General features: G+C 39.7%; 1 protein-coding gene across 3 annotated transcripts in view; it reads right to left on the bottom strand.

Moving 5' to 3' along the window:
* The window catches only part of LOC116315277 (vacuolar protein sorting-associated protein 13B), a 298439-nt gene that overhangs the window by 261093 nt on the left and 18296 nt on the right, over positions 1 to 19050 (bottom strand). For all 3 annotated transcript variants that reach the window (XR_005614739.1, XR_005614740.1, XM_039619055.1), the window contains exons 4-7: positions 17750 to 17867; positions 6138 to 6305; positions 5131 to 5312; positions 4291 to 4465 (exon numbers count right to left, since the gene is read on the bottom strand). Coding sequence is in view for 1 of the 3 variants with exons in the window: in XM_039619055.1 (XP_039474989.1) it covers positions 4291 to 4465; positions 5131 to 5312; positions 6138 to 6305; positions 17750 to 17867 (643 nt within the window). In the remaining 2 variants the exon portion in view is untranslated. The remainder of the gene's footprint in view (positions 1 to 4290; positions 4466 to 5130; positions 5313 to 6137; positions 6306 to 17749; positions 17868 to 19050) is intronic.

Genomic DNA, 19050 nt, shown 5'->3' on the forward strand with positions numbered 1-19050 from the left:
GAACAAGGAAGTTTCACAGTAGTTTCTGCCAATGCTCCAGCATGCAGGTGTGTAAGTATTTGTGGGTTACATGAACTCACTGCTGCATGAATTCCACAGAGCAAGAGGAAGTTCATTCCAGCAGAGGCCAGAGGGCAAAGGCTGTCAGCCAGCATCCTGACAGAGGAGGGCTTTGACTGGACCCAGTGGTCAAGGCAGTCTGTGCTGGACCCAACAGCACAGGCCAATTTCAGTTATGCGAGTGGTCAAATCACATGTTTGATAAGAAGCCAACAGACTAAAATGGAGGCCATGCAGAAGTCCAGGTAACTATGAGCCACTAGCATAAACACAGCTTGGCTAGGAGTGTAGGTGAAACTTAGCAATAGTGTTAACTTTAAGTTTGGGAAGATGGGGTGGAGTCGACTAAAGCTCTGGCTACTTTGTAGAAAATCCACAGAGTGGCAAGTTGTCGGGGTTGGTTTACAAAAACAACCAAAAGTCTTCACTTTTCTGCAATTACCATTTGAGGAGTCAAAAAACCACCATGGACCCATCCATTCCTGATCCTCACCCCTGAACTGGTCCCATCATGTATGTTTCCATACACATTGGGATAGAGGAAGCTGATGTCAATACATAAGAATGTGTAATTCCATTCCTTGTGGCCTCACGTCCTCTACGAGAAAACAATATTGTCCGTGAGGTCACAACTTAGGAATCCCAGAGGGTAAGGCGGTGAAAATTATGACATATTTTAATTAAATCTTTCACTTTGTGAATTGGCAGCTGGAAATCCCATGTTATGGCTTTTTTATCTGTCTTTCCATCCCAATCTCCCTGTCTGATTCCATCGCTCATTCCTTTTTTTGTTTTTACTCAAGGAAGCCTTTGAGGTGTCAGTTTAACAAGTTAAGCTCTTTCACTTCACGTCACAGCCTGACGAAGTCTACATTTGAATTACAAGGCAATCAAAATAAAAGCACAATCACCAATCAAGTGATCAAAACAGAGCAGCTTAAGGACACTTTGAAGTATTAAGCCAAAGAAGTGAGTGAAAAATTCCCAAACGGTGATGTAGTCTGGCCAGAATGTATGCTGCCTTGGCGTTGAGCACTATGACCACACAGGTGTGAAGTATCCCTGCTCTGGGAGCACGATCAGTGTCTGCCAACTAACAATGTATGTATTGCAGCACTCTATGAACATCTGTCCATATATCCTTAAGTAGAGCTCAGAAGCACTGCATGACAGTCAGCGTCATGGTTGATTTCTCTTAGTCCAGAGTCTTCAAGCAGCAGGGTAGGTCCAAGCTAGGAAAGGATTCGGTGTATGAGACAGTGACACAGAAAGCGAGTGGGAAAGTAGTAAAAAGAGGCAGTGCTCTCACAGGCCAGTAGATGTCCCTCCATGTTTATAGAGGGAGAGGTGGACTGTTACCTGACCATTCAGTGAAGGCTACTCCTATCTACTGATTGTGCAGGTGTTTGTGTAGACATGCATACATGTTAATACTCAATCTAAGCTTAACAGCTAACCACTGATGCAAAAAACACATACCATAGTGCAATGCATTCATAATGACTTTTTTTTTCATGACTGAACTTACATCATTTTTGCTACCAGCATGACATTAATATCATACTACTGTAAAAGCAATTTTAACTCTAATTGCAGAAACCACTAAACCACTAAATTCAATGGTCATCCCATGTTCACAGTAACATTACAAAAAAAACGAAACAATGACTAAAAAAATGTCCTGTCATACCAATGTATTATCACTAGAGAGCTACTTGAGGTTAGTAACACTGACACAGCCTGTGGTTTCTGGTTGATTCCTGTGTGAAGGTCCTTTCCATTCAGCACACTTCAAGGGACATGGAGGCCAAGCCCTCCTACAAAGCAAACACTAAACACCAAGTCCCATCCACATGCACATATGATATTGGACATAAAGTATAAAGGCTCATGTATGTTACACAGAGATGCACACACCCTGCCACACTTCAGCAGCCACAGTCCTCGGTTCATAATTCTTCACATACTTCTTGAAACCATACAACTTTCACTGCTGTGACCAGCTGGTCCATCCAAGCATGTTAGTCATCTATGTTTCCAACCACTTAATTCTTTAGTGTTTTTCACAAACTTCACTGAATTTCAGACAGTAAGAAAACTAGCCATGTAATCCTAACCGAAGGGTTGTTTTGGTTAGTGACACACAAGTATCGCACAATCTTCACCTAACAAGCCTATTCATTAATGAGACATTGGCTCTTACCTAAAAGGGAACGATTCAAACAAACAACATGCAGCCACAGTGAATCATGGGCACATAAACACATTACAAGGCTTTTTCCACTTCAATAATTGGCAAAAAGAAAAACACCTTCACATGTGGGAAAAATTAATATTCCCTTTGATTTTTTTTTTTTAAAACAGACCACTTAAGTCATGGCTTATTAATACATTACACAGTAGATACAGAATTTATTCCTTACACTCAACTCAATCTTTTGACCACATATATACACCCTCACACAAATAAACCTCATTTTATAAAAAAAAAAAAAAAAAAAAAAAAAAACACACTAGGAAAATTCAATCAGTGCAACAGTATCAGTTACAAAAGCCAACTCAAAGCAAGAGTAAATAAATGAAACGCACATACAGGCCAGTGGAACCAGAATATGTAGCAAGACTCAAGTAGCCTATGGGAAATCAATGAATGTTATGAAGTACTATGTACAATGTTGGTATCATATTCCAGCAATCATGTAACAATGACTGTTTCCTACAAACTATAACCCACGAACAATAAATATGCATGAAAGCCAATTGAGTCTCTACAAGTGTAGTGCTCCGACTCAATGTATGGCTGTCTGTCCTGGTTTGGAAAATTATATTTTGTCATTAGAAAGAATAAATCATTTTAGCCTTATTGTTCTTAGTTTTTTCCAGGGGGGAAAAAAATCAGCTTTATTTCATAAATCTGAAATGCATACATTTAAAATCATGTTTATGAATATGTTTGGAGCCCTCTCAACACACACACCTACTTATTACAGTGCATATACACACAATTGCCCCCCTGCCCCCTCCAGCTTCTTCACTCTGACGATTACTTCCAGCATAACAAGATCTGGGGGTGCTCAGGTTCCAAGAGCTGGTCCCCTCTTGTATATTTTTGTGATGGGATACTAATTCATTCTCAGAGGCTCCGCATAGCAGTAGCATGACACCGACTCTTACATCTGGCATTGGACACTGAAATGGAAGCTGCGCCAACTTGCAACGAAAGTTCCAAGCCAAGAGGCAGGGAGCAAGTTAGAGCGAGCGAGGAAAGGGCCGTGTGTTGGGCTGTCTACGCTCCCCTCTGCCCACTACTTCTACTCCACCATAATTTGCTCCTGGTGCTAGAGAGGGTGATTTAGCCCAGAAGGACTTGACACTTCATCCAGCTCTATTTGGCAGGGATGAGGCTGGGCATTTGGAGAGATGGGTGTTTAGGGGAAAAGGGATGTTTGGGTTTTTTTTTTAAATAACCACAGTTATTCAAAGTATACTGTATAAATATATGTCAATGAGTGCAGTTTTGTGAGTGTTCAATTTTGTACAACTCAGTGTCTGCCTTTAAACAACTGCACCTATGCGTTTTGCTTCACAGCTGGACGTAAGCAGTGTGATTTACCATGTGCTCCAATTAGAAAGATAGAGGTGGGCCTGTGTTTGATTCAACGTTGTTTCTTCTCCTTATCCTGCTCTCTCCTGCTTCCAACCACATGGAGGTGATCAGGCCTGATGACAATGGTCTGTATCGAGTTATACGCTCCAGATTTTGTTTGTGGAAAAAGCAGGAGGAGCGCACACCATGGTCAAAGCGATGTTAAATGTCCCATTTAGGAACAACAGCAACATATAAAAAAGACAAAGCCCCTGATCGGAATAAGGCAACATGCAGAGTCATGGGATGACCATGCAGTAAGACCATGCAAAATTTGATTTATTTTGCTTTGTACGTCACTTGATTCAAACATGTTATGGTTATAAGGAGCATACTTAGCCACTGAAATGTTCATAGAGCAAAACATACGTATGCTTTAGTTGTTGTTAGTGATTAAGTCTAAAATTTAAATTCAATTAGCTATTAAAAAAAACATTGATAATGTCTTTAGAACTATTATGATACTGAATTTTTGTGGACAGCTCATACCAATTGGTCATAAACTTGTTTTAAACATAAAACAATAACAAACTAATCAAAGTGTTAGAGAATTACTGTTGCTTTCAATAAGAAATCTCACTCACCAGGTAAACTTGCTCCAGAATCCCTTGCATGCCCAGTGCCTTCTTCACCCTCATCCTCTTTGTGTGCTCCGATTTCCCCATAGTAAAGAGCAATGATTAGCTCTAAGATTCGTATAAACATGGGTAGCTGCTGATCGGTAATGGACAACTTCAGGCTCTCCACCATGGTATGGATCTGAAAAATAGTTAGCTATAAATTAGATTTTTACACGTGATCCGATTAATGTACAGATTTACATGAAACATACAGAACGCATCAATCACCTTCTCTTAGTACTTTTTAAATATATTTTTTTCTAAACAAATCTCAGTGTAGTAGAGCTTTTGTCTAAGTGTCCGCACTTGTACAAAATGGTTGAAATTTCTTTAACAAATCTTTATTAAGGTGCTCAAAGTAGGATTAGTACATACTCTTTGGGGGTTGCCCAAAAAGTATGTAGTAACAGCACTAAATTCTAACACTGATTTTACTTGAGTCATGTCTCAGATCAATTATAATGTTACCTTAGATTTTCATGTAGGAAGTAAAATCTTCCCAAAACAAGCAGCTGTCTTCCACATATATCTAAAGTCACTGGCTGACAACAATTCACTGATATTAATCATTATCCTGCTATTGATGTGAGAACAGCTGCCCAAACAAAAGTCAGCTACATTAATCTTTGACATCTGTAAACTGTTAATAGAAATTTAAGTTTTTCCATCATATGAAATCTTCGGGCAACAGCGTATTGAAATTATATTAACCCCTAACATTTCCTTGCGTTTTAGGTTTTAGTTGAGCTTTGCTAAAAATGATGGCAGTTATAGAGTTATTCCTAAAATCACAGGCTGGCTCACTTTTATGACAGATGGGATCTTAGAGTTGATGTTGTCATATGTAAAATGGAGGCGTGTTCTGAAGGAGCATTTGTACAAGAGCGGGTCCTGGTAAAACTCAATCTTGCCGCTAGCATTCCGTTTGTCCAAACACACGGTGCAGTCGGCAAAGTTGATCAGTTTCCTTAGGACCAACTCTGGAGCTGCACAAAGAGAAAAGCAAGAGAAGAAGAGAGGATTAAAACAAAATTAAGTATCATTAAAAACAAACAAGTTAAATTATGCACACACTAACAGAGAGCAGCTCCTGACAGCAAATTCTCATTATCAGTGATCTAGTTAAAATAGAGGGCTATCTCAGAGAGTTTGTTTGTGTGTGTGTGTGTGTGTCTTGGTTGGCCACACATCATCAGGTTCTCACTTGACACTGATTCACTTACCCTTGGCAGAATGATAACAGGATCTATTCCCAGAATTATTTCACTGTCTAAACAGTGCCAGTAACCATTACAGTAGTCACTAGTTGCTTTCAAGAAGTATGTGAAGAACACTTCCTCTTCCTCTTCCTAGCTACACCATGAACTTCATGGACACTTGAGTTGATATTGGACGATTCACATTAGCAGCCATTATTTTTCTAGACACAACTGTAACACTCTTTACATACAGCTTATTCCTGTTAACACCACCTGTGCTAAATCCAAACAACAAATGATGATCTACTTTAAGGGAAAAGCTCCCCCTCTTCTGCTGTGCCAGACATTTGAACATTTTTGTCAGTCTTTTAAGGCAGTGCTATTTGCAATAATAATAACAATAACAATGATAATAATAATATAGACAACATATAAAGTAAATGCATATGAGCACAAGGAAACAAGCTACATTTACATATATTGTACATAAATGCGCATATTTGTTTGTCCATTTTTAAAACTAATTATTAAAATGTTTACTATAGGGGCTACTATCTCAGTATGTTTACTAGTTAATCTAATTACCAAGGAATTTAAGAGGCTACTGCTCACCAGTAATGTCCATGAAGGCTCTTTCCCATAAATCATCCACTGTGTAGCACTCTGCTGAGGTGATGTTGACTGACAGCACAATATCATCTTCCACATACTTAAGGATCAGGTTGTTCACCACAATGTTCACGTTGTTCACCACACGTCTGATCAGACTTTGGACATAACCTACAAACACACAGGTTAAAACATAAGAATCATATTAACCCATAAAATAAGTACACAAAGACACAAAGACAATAAACCTAATTACCAGGACCCAAAAACGCATGGAAAAGGACATATTAGATATTTGAAAGATTACATGTGTTGAGACACCCTAAAAAGGGTAAAAACTAGAGCTACATTCCATAGTGTGTAGTGCAGACTCAATACCACTGACCCCTGCCATCCTTATGGACTCATAAATAAGAGACTATCGTGACATGTTATTCTTCTGTCCAAAAAAAGGAAAGAAGAAAAGAAAAAAAAAAATCAACCTCAACAAAATTTGCAGCTCTTTAAATTGCAGTGTATTAATAAATCTGAATGGCTCTACTTCCTCTCAGATGTAAAGTCCTGTTTAACTCCAAATTATGCAGATATTGCCATAAATATATCCCTTCCAAGCTCATTAAACTACTGAGGCACCTTTGTGTCCACTTAAACACAAGCAACTTTCACTGCAAAAGTAGTCACACACACACTCATACATAAAAAATATGGGTCTTTATACATACACAGAATAGTGCAATTAAAAGGACAATAAATCCCTGTCATAGGAATCCCATAATATGAAGAAAAAAAAGCAATTTATTTAGGAACTTATGAACTCCTCAAAGGTCAGGATAATCAAGGCTGGGCATTTTTCCAACTTTTCCCCTTTTCACAAGTAAAAAGACACTAATGGAACTGGGTTGCTTGGTGAGGGGTGGCACCTGGGCAGGACTTGCATACTCCCACTTGCTTGATGTGAATTCTCCAAACAATTACCTGCAGTTTTCTCACATGGGTTCAATCAGACATTACAGAGACTCTGTAGCAGAGAGCTGGTAGCATAATGACTGTTTAATGTCCAGTCCAACTAATTCTGACATTTGCAGAATTCTCAAAAAAAAAAAAAAAGATCTTTTCTGATCTTTTCTTGGTATTACCAAGAAAAGACCAGGGCTGCAGTGTATGTATTAATATGTCTCATGACAAAATCTGCCAGTAATAAAAAGAGCAAAAAAAAAGAACCAATGGGTGACCTGCATAATAACTATTTAGTACACTCTGAATTTACACTGGAAAAACTTGGGTCATAACTTTTAGAAATGTAATGCATTAATTAATTTGAAACATTTGAGAGTCTGACTTTCACAGTTTGAGGCTATGAAGAGAAAGGATTCTCAATTACACATAAAACTAGAAACTGCAGAATTCAACTTTTTTAAAGGGTGAGGGAGGTGAGGGTGACAGTCCTTCTGTTGAGGAAGTGGGTGGATGTAGTAGCATAGAGCAAGCACAAGAGAAAAAGCAGCCTGACAGATTAGGTTTCAACAGAGCTGAGGGAGCCATCCTGCAGTGTTACCAGTACCTCCTAATGGCCACAGTGACGCCCAGAAACAGAAGCTTTGCAGGAAAAACATACATGGTAAGGTCATTACTCAACAAAGTAAGAAATAACTTAAAATATTACAGACAGGGGAGTTTCGACCATAAAATATGAAAATATACAGCAATAAATCCTCCTAACCACAGGACCAATGGCATTATTCATTCCTCCCAAGTACTGTTAAACACAGTCACTACAAGTTAAAATATATAAAGCTTTAATGCTTTTCCCTTATTTTCCAAACCAAATGTTTTTCTTCCTGTATCTACATGCCTGGCCCAGGGCATAACAGAACCAATAATTAAGTCGAACAAAATGGTGCTGTTGATGAAAATATTTATATGAATTGGTTAACTGTTCTGCCACTTGTACACAGGCCCGACTATGTATTAGCATAATCCAATTGACAAAATTCTCATGAGTTTGCTGCCTGACCAAACACAGAGCAGGAAGAGAGGATGACATAATATGAACTCAACTCATACTTAATGTGTGTTCATGACATTTGTGCGTGGCCTTGCATGCATGTATGTGCTTGTCTTGAGTGGAGCTGAGTGTGTGCCTGGCAACTTCCTTACATGCATGAATGTGGCTCTGTGTGTGTGTGTGTGTGTGTGTGTGTGTGTGTGTGTGTGTGTGTGTGTGTGTGTGTGTGTGTGTGTGTGTGTGTGTGTGTGTGTGTGTGTGTGTGTGTGTGTGTGTTTTTCTGGGGTCAGTCAGAAAGCCGATGTTGCACCTGCACCCTGGGCAGTAAAACCAGCACTTTACCCCCTGCTATTTACCTCTCTGGATCTAATTTACACATGTCAGGGTGTCCTTTCTTTCTGTCTCGCATGCTTGTACACTTGTTATACCTCTTCTTGCCTTGTACCAAGTCCAAGGCCCCAATCCATCTCCCTGTGAGCCATTGCACTGCTCTGAACTTCTGTAAACAATTGACACAGGCAGCACCTGTGCTGCAGCCCACAGGGAAGAAGCCCACTTAAAACTGTTCAACCATAAAATGGCTGGAAAAACCGGCTCCTTTATGTGGTCTAAGAACAGGCCAAGTGGTCTCTTCTGTGCAATACAGGAAAGAAACACTATACTGTACATGCTCACCATTTTCCTGTATATGGAAAGTATTAGCAACTATCAGCTTTGCCACAGTTATTAGCCATAAAGAAAAAGACAAGTCCATAAGACACTAAATATACTGTGAGGTTGTATTGCTGTGTTATTTAAAATGGTATTAGCACTATTGCCAATGTAACCAGAAGCATAAATACAGTCCCTGATGTTGAACGCGGCATCTTTAATAAAATACAGTAAGCCACTATTAATTTTCAGTCTGTAACGCAAAAAATGCAAAGACAGTAGTGAAAGGATCTCACTATGGAAACACATCAATATATGATTAAATGCTTACTAAAGCAGCAATATAAGCCATCTAATTATGCTAACTATTCAGTTAGCTCTAGGGCCCCTTATAGTAAAGTGGGAGATTCAAGGAACTCAACCATGCATGGTACAGCAAGGCACCAAAGCAGAACAAAGACTCAGCTGGAGAAATTACCAGCCTTCGTGTGTCTGGGATATTTTCTTTCCTTAGCTAGCAGTTTCCACTAATACCACAAAAACTTCTGTATTTACATTATGGGTAAATGTCCCAATACTCTCAATAACAGCTAGCAGTGTTAGTTCTTGTTGTGTTGCTGCTTCGATGTGCTTGATAGAACATCAGATGAATTATGTCTGAACCTGCAGGTTCTAGTTAGACTGGCTGTCAAGCTCACAGCGGCTCTCAGGAGCAGAACAAGGACTATTATCACCAGCTGCAGTCAACGACAGTGGAGACAGCCAGGCTAGGTGGTTAGCTGCAACTACACTTTCAAAATAAGAGTGAGGGGAGGGTCTTAGTAAATTAGTAAACTGTGTCGCAGCAATGCAGTATTGGATATTTTTTTTTCTTTCTTGATGATATTTATGATGAGAGGAAGCTGCAATATGTAATCTTTGCATTAAATGCAGGTTAGTTTCTATATCACTGTTAATGAAATCAAATCACAGAATGCTATTTTTAGCAACATTTAGTGCATTTCCTTTTTTCCTGCTTCTGGTTTTGCTTCTGACATGAGCGCTATTTACTGGTTTGAAAACTGCAGACTTTGACTGAAAACTCCTGTTAGGTCTCTTAGTGTTGTTTCCAACAAGAAAATGAAAAAAAGTTGTCACTACAATAAGATCTATATATCATGTGATTCAGCTAGATATATAATTTCACTCAGTAAAAACTGAAGAGATGGTTTCCTTTCAGTCGATTCACTCGGTACAACACATGAGTACGGGATATCATGTCCCCATGTGTCCTGGCTGAAACCTCTATTTACGCCTTTAAGGTAGATGACCTGTGATGGCATGCACATGCCCTACTTGCACACATTCCCCCTGTTATCACAGTCATCCCTTAGAGAGGTAAAGAGCATAAAAACTAAGAACACCTTTGCTAAACTGGACTAACTTGCTGCTGCTAGTTAGCTCTGTTGTCTGCTAGCTTGAAGTTAGCTTAACTGCCCCTGTTGGTGTTAGCCTCCACCATGGAGTTGTTGTGTAGGCTGCCCACGCTGCAAAATTTGAGTCTTCCTGTGTAGTGTTTTACTTTGCGTTTTGGAATGGACAGAAAACTAAAACAAGAAAAGCAGAAATCTTCTGTTTGCAACTGTCCTCGCGTGGGATGACCCTCTCGTCTCCAAGTCCAAAGACGAGGAGTATCCGGTCGATGTCCCCGCAATTATCTGTTGATGGGTTAACCGAAGACAAGCCAGGAGCACTGACCGGCTTCAGCCCAGCACTCCACAGGAAGACAATGATGTGCTGGACATTGGCCTGGATATTCATGGTTTGTTGGAGGATGAGCAGGAGAGCCTAGTGTGCTGCCGGCTATGCCAGCCGGCCAACCACAATGGGACCCTGGGAAGCCCAGGCCACCAACAAGAAAGCAGAACACACTGTTGCGATGGGTGAGCCTCCAGCGAGAGCGCAGCCTCCGGTTCAAGTTCTAAGTCAGTTGGCTTGCAGCAAAGGTCCACCTTCGGGCCCCCAGCAGGACCCGATGCCCAGGAGGCTGTTCACCTCCCTCAGTGGCACACTTGAGCCTCCTGTCCGTGGGTGGTGCAAACCGTTGCTATCATCCACTGTGTAGCACTCTGCTGAGGTGATGTTGACTGACAGCACAATATCATCTTCCACATACTTAAGGATCAGGTTGTTCACCACACAGTTAGCAGTTGCAGTTCCGGATCAACCACCTCAGAATTATAAACCCACTGTTTACAAGGAGCCAGCAGTGATAGAGAGGAAATAAGTACACTATTCATCCTATTCTTGACCTCCGAGTCTTGAACAAATATTTATGAATGAACATGTTCAAGACGCTAACATTCAGACAGCTTTTGAATGCAGCTGGCCCAGATGATTGGTTTGCAACAATCATGTGGCTGTACACCCGAACCACAGGTATGCATTCAAGGGCATAGTCTACGAATACCTGGTGGTGCTGTTCAGGTTGTCTCTAATGCGTCTTCGCAAAATCTGCCAAAGCAGCTTTGGCATCCCTCAGAAAGAGGGTTGTCCGCATCTTACCCGATCTAGAAGACTGGGTTCTTGCAGCTTGCTCCAGAGAGCAGGCAGCTGGTTATGTCACACAATAAAGCACTGGGTTTCTCTGTTAACCCTTTGTGCCCCCCTTTTTAATCAATTAAGTCTGTGGATATCCAATTTCTTTCACATAATACTGCATAGCTTCTCGCTTTGGCGTCGCAAATTGAGTGGCTGACCTTCATTTTCTGTCTGTGTGTCCTTTCTGCACACAGGTTTTTTCCTGATGCCCTCAGGGTCGTGTTGTGCAAGATATATAGAATTATGTAGCAAAGAAAAAAATTGATAAATAACTCTAAATATGTCTTATATTTTAGATTCCTCAAAGTAGCAACACTTTGCTTTATTGAGAGTGCTGCAAACCCTTGGCCTTCTCTTCATGAGCTTCATGATGTAGTCACCTGAAATGGTTTTTGGTTTTTACTTCACAGGTGTGCCTTGTCAGGGTTCACTTGTGGAATTTCCTGCCTTCTTAATGGGATTGGGTAACACAGTTGTGTTGTGCAGAAGTCAGGTTGGTACACAGCTGACAGCCCTATTTGGCAACTGTTGGAATTCATATTACGCCAAGAACCAATCAGCTAAGTAAAGAGAAACAACAGTCCATCATTACTTTAAGAACTGAAGGTCAGTCAGTCCAGAAAATTGCGAAAACTTTGAATGTGTCCCTAAGTGTAGTCACAAAAACCATCAAGCACTATGACGAAACTGGCTTACACGAGGACCAAAGGAAGACCAGAAGTCACCTCTGCTGCAGAGAATAAATTCATCCGAGTAACCAGCCTCAGAAATTGCAAGTTAACAGCATCTCAGATTAGACCCCAGATAAATGCAACACAGAGTTCTAGGAGCAGACACATCTCTACATCAACTGTTCAGAGAAGACTGCGCCAATTAAGCCTTTTTGGTCAGACAGCTGCTAAAGCAACAAGCAGAAGAGATTTGTTTGGGCCAAGAAACACGAGGAATGGACATTAGACCAGTGGAAATCTGTGCTTTGGTCTGATGAGTCCAAATTTAAGAGCTTTGGTTTCACCCACCGTGTCTTTGTGTGATGCAGAAAAGGTGAATGAATGGTCTCTACATGCATGGTTCCCACCATGAAGCATGGAGGAGGAGGTGTGATGATGTGGGGGTGAATTGCTGATGACACTGTTGGGGATTTGTTCAAAATTGAAGGCACACTGAACCACGTGGCTACCACAGCATCCTGCAGCAACATGCAATCCCATCCAGTTTTCATTTAGTTAAACATCATTTATTTCTCAACAGGACAGTGACCCCAAACACACCACCAGGCTTTGTAAGGGCTATTTGACCAAAGAAGGAGAGTGATGGAGTTCTGCGCCTCCACAGTCACCTGACCTAAGCCCAATCAAGATAGTTCGGGATGACATAGTAAAGGCAAAGTAAAGGCAAAAAGGGCCAACAAGTGCTCAGCATCTCTGGGAACTCCTTCAAGACTGTTGGAAAACCATTTCAGGTGACTACCTCATGAAGCTACATACTACTAATAACTACACATAATTCTGTATGTGTTCATTCATAGTCTTGAGTCTTTCAGTAAAAATCTACAACGTAGATAGTCATTAAAATAAAGAAAAACGCGAGGGCGAGATTTCCCATACTTATGTGTTGTGCCTCGTTCCTCTCCTTCAGGGAACAGAAGTTATAGATATAACTGTTCATTCTCAATAATCCCCTCTGCACACAATTCAATTATGTAAGCTTGAAAGCACTTCAAGAATATTTGTTGTGTACTAGCTTCCTTCAACTAGACACACAATCAAAAAATGTAAAACAAAAGAAACAGGAAAAAAAGAAACACCAAATCCTGAAGATCCTACTTCACTCACAAAAACAGACATGCTGTGACTTATAAGCAGACTTTGGAGGGTAGCTTCTGATACACCAAATTCATAGGTTTCAGTATGGCTAACACAGATTCAAAGGGAGAACTGCCACTATTAAATTGCTTTGAAGTCATATAAAACAAACCACATTTTCAACGGCGTGAATAGAACCAAAGCAGGAATCTCCTGGAACAGGCAAATGTGGTTCTCACAAACGGTGGCCACTCGTCCCCCCACAAGCAGCAGTAAACATAATCACTCACAGAATCGCCCAAGGTGGAAGCACTTGGTCTTTGGTCTTTGTGTGGCTACCAATCCCATGGCATATGAATTAACATCACTATTTTCCACCACAGAGTGAACGAGGACGATAAATCCATTCAGCATGTGAGAGCTCAGAGCTGAATAACTGGATAATTGTGAAGGGCCTGCCTTTTGGTATCACCATGTTTAGTTTTGGTTGTTTTGAAGGGGATGGGAGTTAAGGGGATAAGACGCAACAAAGTGGTTTGTAAACGCAGATACTGACAAAGATCTAAACAGGTCTTTGCGCTGTGAGGGTCTCACATCTAACACAGATCTTCCTTAAGGCTAACAAGTACACAACCATTGCCACATTCTTGTATCGCTCATTTACTCAAAATTATACCCGTCTATCACTGCCTCTGACACAAAATTATTTGCACAAGTAACTTTATACTGACAAAGCACATAGCTTAAAATATTAAGCAAGAAAGTACAAAAAGGATGTTAATTACCAGGCTTTTAAAATTCTAAAAAAGTACTGATGTATGACATAATAGCAGTAGTATGGTTAGAATACAGAATCAGCGTGGAAGCTGTAAACTGGCTTCTGGCATGATGGCAACTGAAAGTATTACTGTATGTAATAATGTATCATACTAGGTAAAGGTAAGTAAGTACAGTTTATTTATAAAGTGCTTTACACAGACATATAGTCACAAACTGCTATACAATCAAAATAAAAAAAAAAACGACTGAGTATTTAAAATAAAATATAACAGAAAATTCAAATGCAGTGAAAAATGGTGCACAATTCTGAACAGAATGTACTTATATTACATACATTTATCCATTTACATTAAAAGACCATCAAATGCAAGATTAAGATGCACTGATGTGTGGCTTTTTCAATATACCAGTTACAATTAGAAAGCACAATGCAGCTTTTCAAACAGCCCTAATGCAGTACAGGGTTGTCAAACTAATTTTATATTGCGGGCCACATACAGCCCACTTTGATCTTAAGCGGGCCAGACCAGTGAAACTCCCCTTTCTGTCAGTGTAAAGAGGCTACATATGTAACTGTTTTTCTACATGTTAAAGAAAAAGCTGCTGTGACAAAGAAAGAAATCTGCCAGCTCGACTCTTTGGACTCAGTTGTAAGAAATAAATGTGTAAAATAACAGAAGAAGTTCTGGTAGCTCATTGCACAGACTATCCTTTTTTTGTTGTTGTGGATGTTGTTGTTTTTGAACTGTAGTTATTAAAAAAAAACAGCTTTCTATAGTAGAAGGTGAAAAACCAACTTTTCTGTTTGTCACAAAGTTGCAGAGGTTTTATTATAGACATAACGAAGCATTTTGCAATTTGGCATAAATTATGAAACTTGAAATTTCTTTGGGACTAAATAGCAGAAATTAGGCTTTCTTGTCAAATAGACTGTAGACTGGTGGTAATATGGTGTGTAATATGGTAGAAAATAGAGGTTTTTAATGGGAAACTAGTCACGAAGCCCACTGAGAGATAGAGCTGTGGAGGTAATGCAATTTTATGATGGTGGAAGCAAGACAGCCAAAGTAAGTGGGAATTCATTACAATGTTTTTCAAGCGTGAAGTGTTGTGTGGTGCTCTTCTTTAGCTGCTGGTTCAATGAATTTTGGTTGGAGAGTGACGAAATCTGGAGTTTCAGAATCTGTGAGATGTCGGCTTTCCACACCCAGTGGGCATGTCCTGTAGGTGGGAGCCGTGCTTTGTGTTTACATCTTTTTGTGGTATCCGTTTACCTGCTCTTTAATGGTTTGCTGTTTTGGCTTTTTGGTGAAAAAAGCTCAAACCTGATGGACAGACAATCAAAATGCATTGTGGGTGAATTAGTTTATGGTCAACATGCACTTTTAAGTAACAAACAGTAAAATGCATATCCATACAGGGATGTATTAACAGTGCATGCATTTTACTATTGTATGTTCATATAATACGGTACATACAACAGTTCACATTCCACAAAGATGATGTATTATTTATGACTTACAGGTGTTTTTACATGAAGACCGAGTCATGTCTGCCATAAGATTTGAAAGTCTGAATGGTCTTTGCATCAAAGCTGCACTTCCCAGCTATGTTTTAGCATCATTAATGCAACTACCCATACATTAACTTAAAGAAACAAAAAGTGACATTAAGAAAAGCACATTTATACCATGGCGTTTGAAGGCATTTCTGTGACTCAAAGGAACAGTAATATAGCAGTGACATGATCTTTGTCTGAAAGACAAAATTTCAGCACTTTAACAGATTGTTGAGGCACTAATGTTAGGCATCCCATCTCTGAAAAAAAACACCATACTTCAACTACATTAAAGGCTTCTGTCAGGTTTGGTTTGTATCTTATTCTTGGGAAAACATCCTCTGTCTGAGTCATAGCAGGTTAGTTTTACCTCATCTACCTTTTAACCTCAAGCTTTTAATTAGGTAGGTTGGGATTACGGCATTCATTTGCTTCCTTGCCATTACCGAGGTGCAGCAACCTCTGACCCCAAAGTTGTCTCTGCAGTCTGTAATGGGCTGAAATAAGGTCTGCTAGTAGAAAAGTTGAGGGTGTGCACACAGAAGAACACACTAAAAACATGGCGCGCACACACACACACTACTGGGAGATCTGTTGGAAGCAGCCCTAAAGGGAGATGCCTGGGTGTGAGGAACCGTGCTTTAACAGCTGGGGAGAGATATTATCTCATAATGTAAAGCCTGGAAATGGATCCTCCCAAGATACAACCAGCCAGGAGTGCAAGTTCATACATTCAACCACACCAGGGTTTGGGAGTGAAGCTTTTTTCAAGCTGACCTAACTCAGCTCATGACCCCTGCCTCTTGGATTATGTTTTTTCCTTCATTTGTGCTCTCTAAACAGATTATTTTTCATAGATCTTCATAGTCTGAAAGGTTGTCGAACACCTACACACCTACTTGAAAATTAGTTTATATGTTCAGAGGTATTTGATGAAATAGTTGCATCCATACATTTTAAAAATAAAACTGTCAGCATAAAAGATTAGGGTCAAAAATACATTTAGCCACTCTCAAACAAAACTGCTCTTTGTGAGGTGCACTAAAGGGCTGCAGTAAGGTAGGTATGGAATCCGTGGCCCTGTGGGAGGCATGTGGTCAAGGAGCTTTGTTGATAAGAGCCATCACCGTATGATTTATAACAGGCACATTCCCCATGCTCACTCTGGGTGATTTACACTTGTGAAAAACAGTGCTACGTGGCTCATCCCAAAATAAAAAAACTCTTATAGGCTAAACAGGAGATGGATGGATGGATGGATGGATGGATGCATGTATGTATACATGCATACATACAACCAGCCATGTATGTAAAGTTATAAAATATGAAAAAAATATTAGTTAACTACTTTTGAAAAAAAAAAAAAAAACTCTGGTCCTTGGATAAAATAAAACTACCTGAAGCAATTTTGTGAACTTGAAAAACTAATTTAAAAAAAACTAAATATACAGATATATCCTTAGTTTTAGTGTTGGTTACTTTGGTAAAAATAAATAAATACATCTTCCTTGATGGGGCAGTGGTGGACAAGTTTTTGAAGCTTTGGAAGTCTACAACACTTTCAAAAAGTTATCTGCTTTTATTGCAATGCCTGAATTAATTTTCCTAGATCTTGCCTCAGCATGTGCCCTCCAATAACAATATTTATTAAGATAATAATTAATAAATTTAAGACTGAAACTAATAAAAAAATAAACTCACAAGAGAATCCCACTCTGGAAATGAACTGAAACTACAGAGAATTAAAAACAAAAATTAAAAATGAAATAAAAATAAAAACTAATTAGAAAATCCAAAACTATAATAATTCTAATATTGCACATACACATTGTGCCACCAAGAATTTATTTTAAGCACACTTTGTAGTTGGTCCTAATCCCTCTCTGAGATCCAGGGAAGTCTGTTGGACTTTAGAATAAATTTAGGTAACAATTTATTAATAAATTTATTATTAAATTTAGGTCCAGTAGTCTGAGACTGCACCTGCAGTTGAATGGGGGTTGCAAAATTAGACCAGTGCAGAGCTCTGATCTTTGTATATTGAAATAAGTTGTGTCTTTGTTTGCATGTTGAGCAGGGAAGTCATAGCTAACCAAAGGTGGTCACTTTGACAGTCCCATATCAGATCATATGAACTGATACACTTAAGACAGTCCACTTTTAAGGAACATGTTGATGTCAAGTAGGTAGGTGAGGGAATCAGAACAGCCTCACTGAGCCAGTTTACATCACTTACCTGGAGGCAGGTCTGGGTCACTCGGGGCAGCTTGCTGTAGGCGACGGGGCTTGGCCACAGCCTTGGAGCTGTCTGAGACACTGCGACTGGTGGAACTAGAGCCACTTTCGTGGTCATCCTGATAAAACAAAAACAAACAACAATGCCTGTGATGACAGAAGCTGGAAAAAAAGGGCCTCTACAAGAGCTCTACAGTTATAAGCTATCAGTTGTAACCACATTAAAGCAATGTAATAATATAACATATAGTAGTTGTGATCCTAGTGTGTGCAAACTAGTTCTTGATTAAATTAGATAGGGAATATGTGAATTTTCATGCATAAAACATTTTTCTTAGATCATGAAATTAATATAAACTGAGAATCTGCTCTCCTGCATCACTGGCAGTGGCAGGGATAAAAAGAAAACTTACCGTGGACCACTATTTCTTACACTAAACCTTCTGAATAGCCTTCTGAATAACCTTCCTCCCACCAATTAACAACCATCCTTGTGGCCTCTACAAATAAACTCTGGTCCTTGGATGAGAAAGATGAAGGTCTCTAGTCCATGACAGCACATGTCATCTGCACTGGAGACATCAGTGGCTTGTCAAGCCCAGGAACATAAGTGCAAAATGTGTGTATGTATGTGTTAATGGGTATATAGGAAAATGAAATGATCATCCCCCATTTAGAGATGAGCTTGGTGATAAACAGAATGACCCAAGATTCAAGCTAAGGAGCTTATTTATTGTTGTAGCTTGTAGAGAGCCTCAGGCTAGTGGGTGTTCTGTACAAATAAAACAGCAGAGACATGAGGACAAACAGTGGAGGGGTCAGAAACAGTGGTTTTAGACTACTGACAGCCAAGGACTAATGCTGCATTCCGTCTGCCTCAGAAGTCAGATGTCAGAGCTGGGAGTGACGTCACTGTTGTTTGTGTTACAGCAGCAAAGTCAAAAAGCAAGGAAAAATGGGATTTGTTTTGCTCCTTAGCAAGGTAGATCCATTATTGCACCACTAGCAATACTAATAATGCTTGGCTTATTTTTTTTTTTGCTTAAAAACAGCACATTTTATTAAAGCCACTGAAGGGGCAACAATAAGGTTAAGTTTGTAAATTTAATAAATGTGCCTTTTTGAGGGACTGAGGGATTTGCTAAGTCACAGTTTTGGATTCGACAAGTAATAATAAGATTCTATGGGTGGAAATCTGTCAGATCTGTCACTGTATCCACATGATAAACGTGTGTCCAGCTTGGAATATATCCAGCCCTGTTGTAAAGACGAATTTAACCATAAATGAGCAATTTGGAGAAT

The sequence above is a fragment of the Oreochromis aureus genome, linkage group 11 (assembly GCF_013358895.1).
Source record: "Oreochromis aureus strain Israel breed Guangdong linkage group 11, ZZ_aureus, whole genome shotgun sequence".
NCBI classification, from domain to species: Eukaryota; Metazoa; Chordata; class Actinopteri; order Cichliformes; family Cichlidae; genus Oreochromis; species Oreochromis aureus.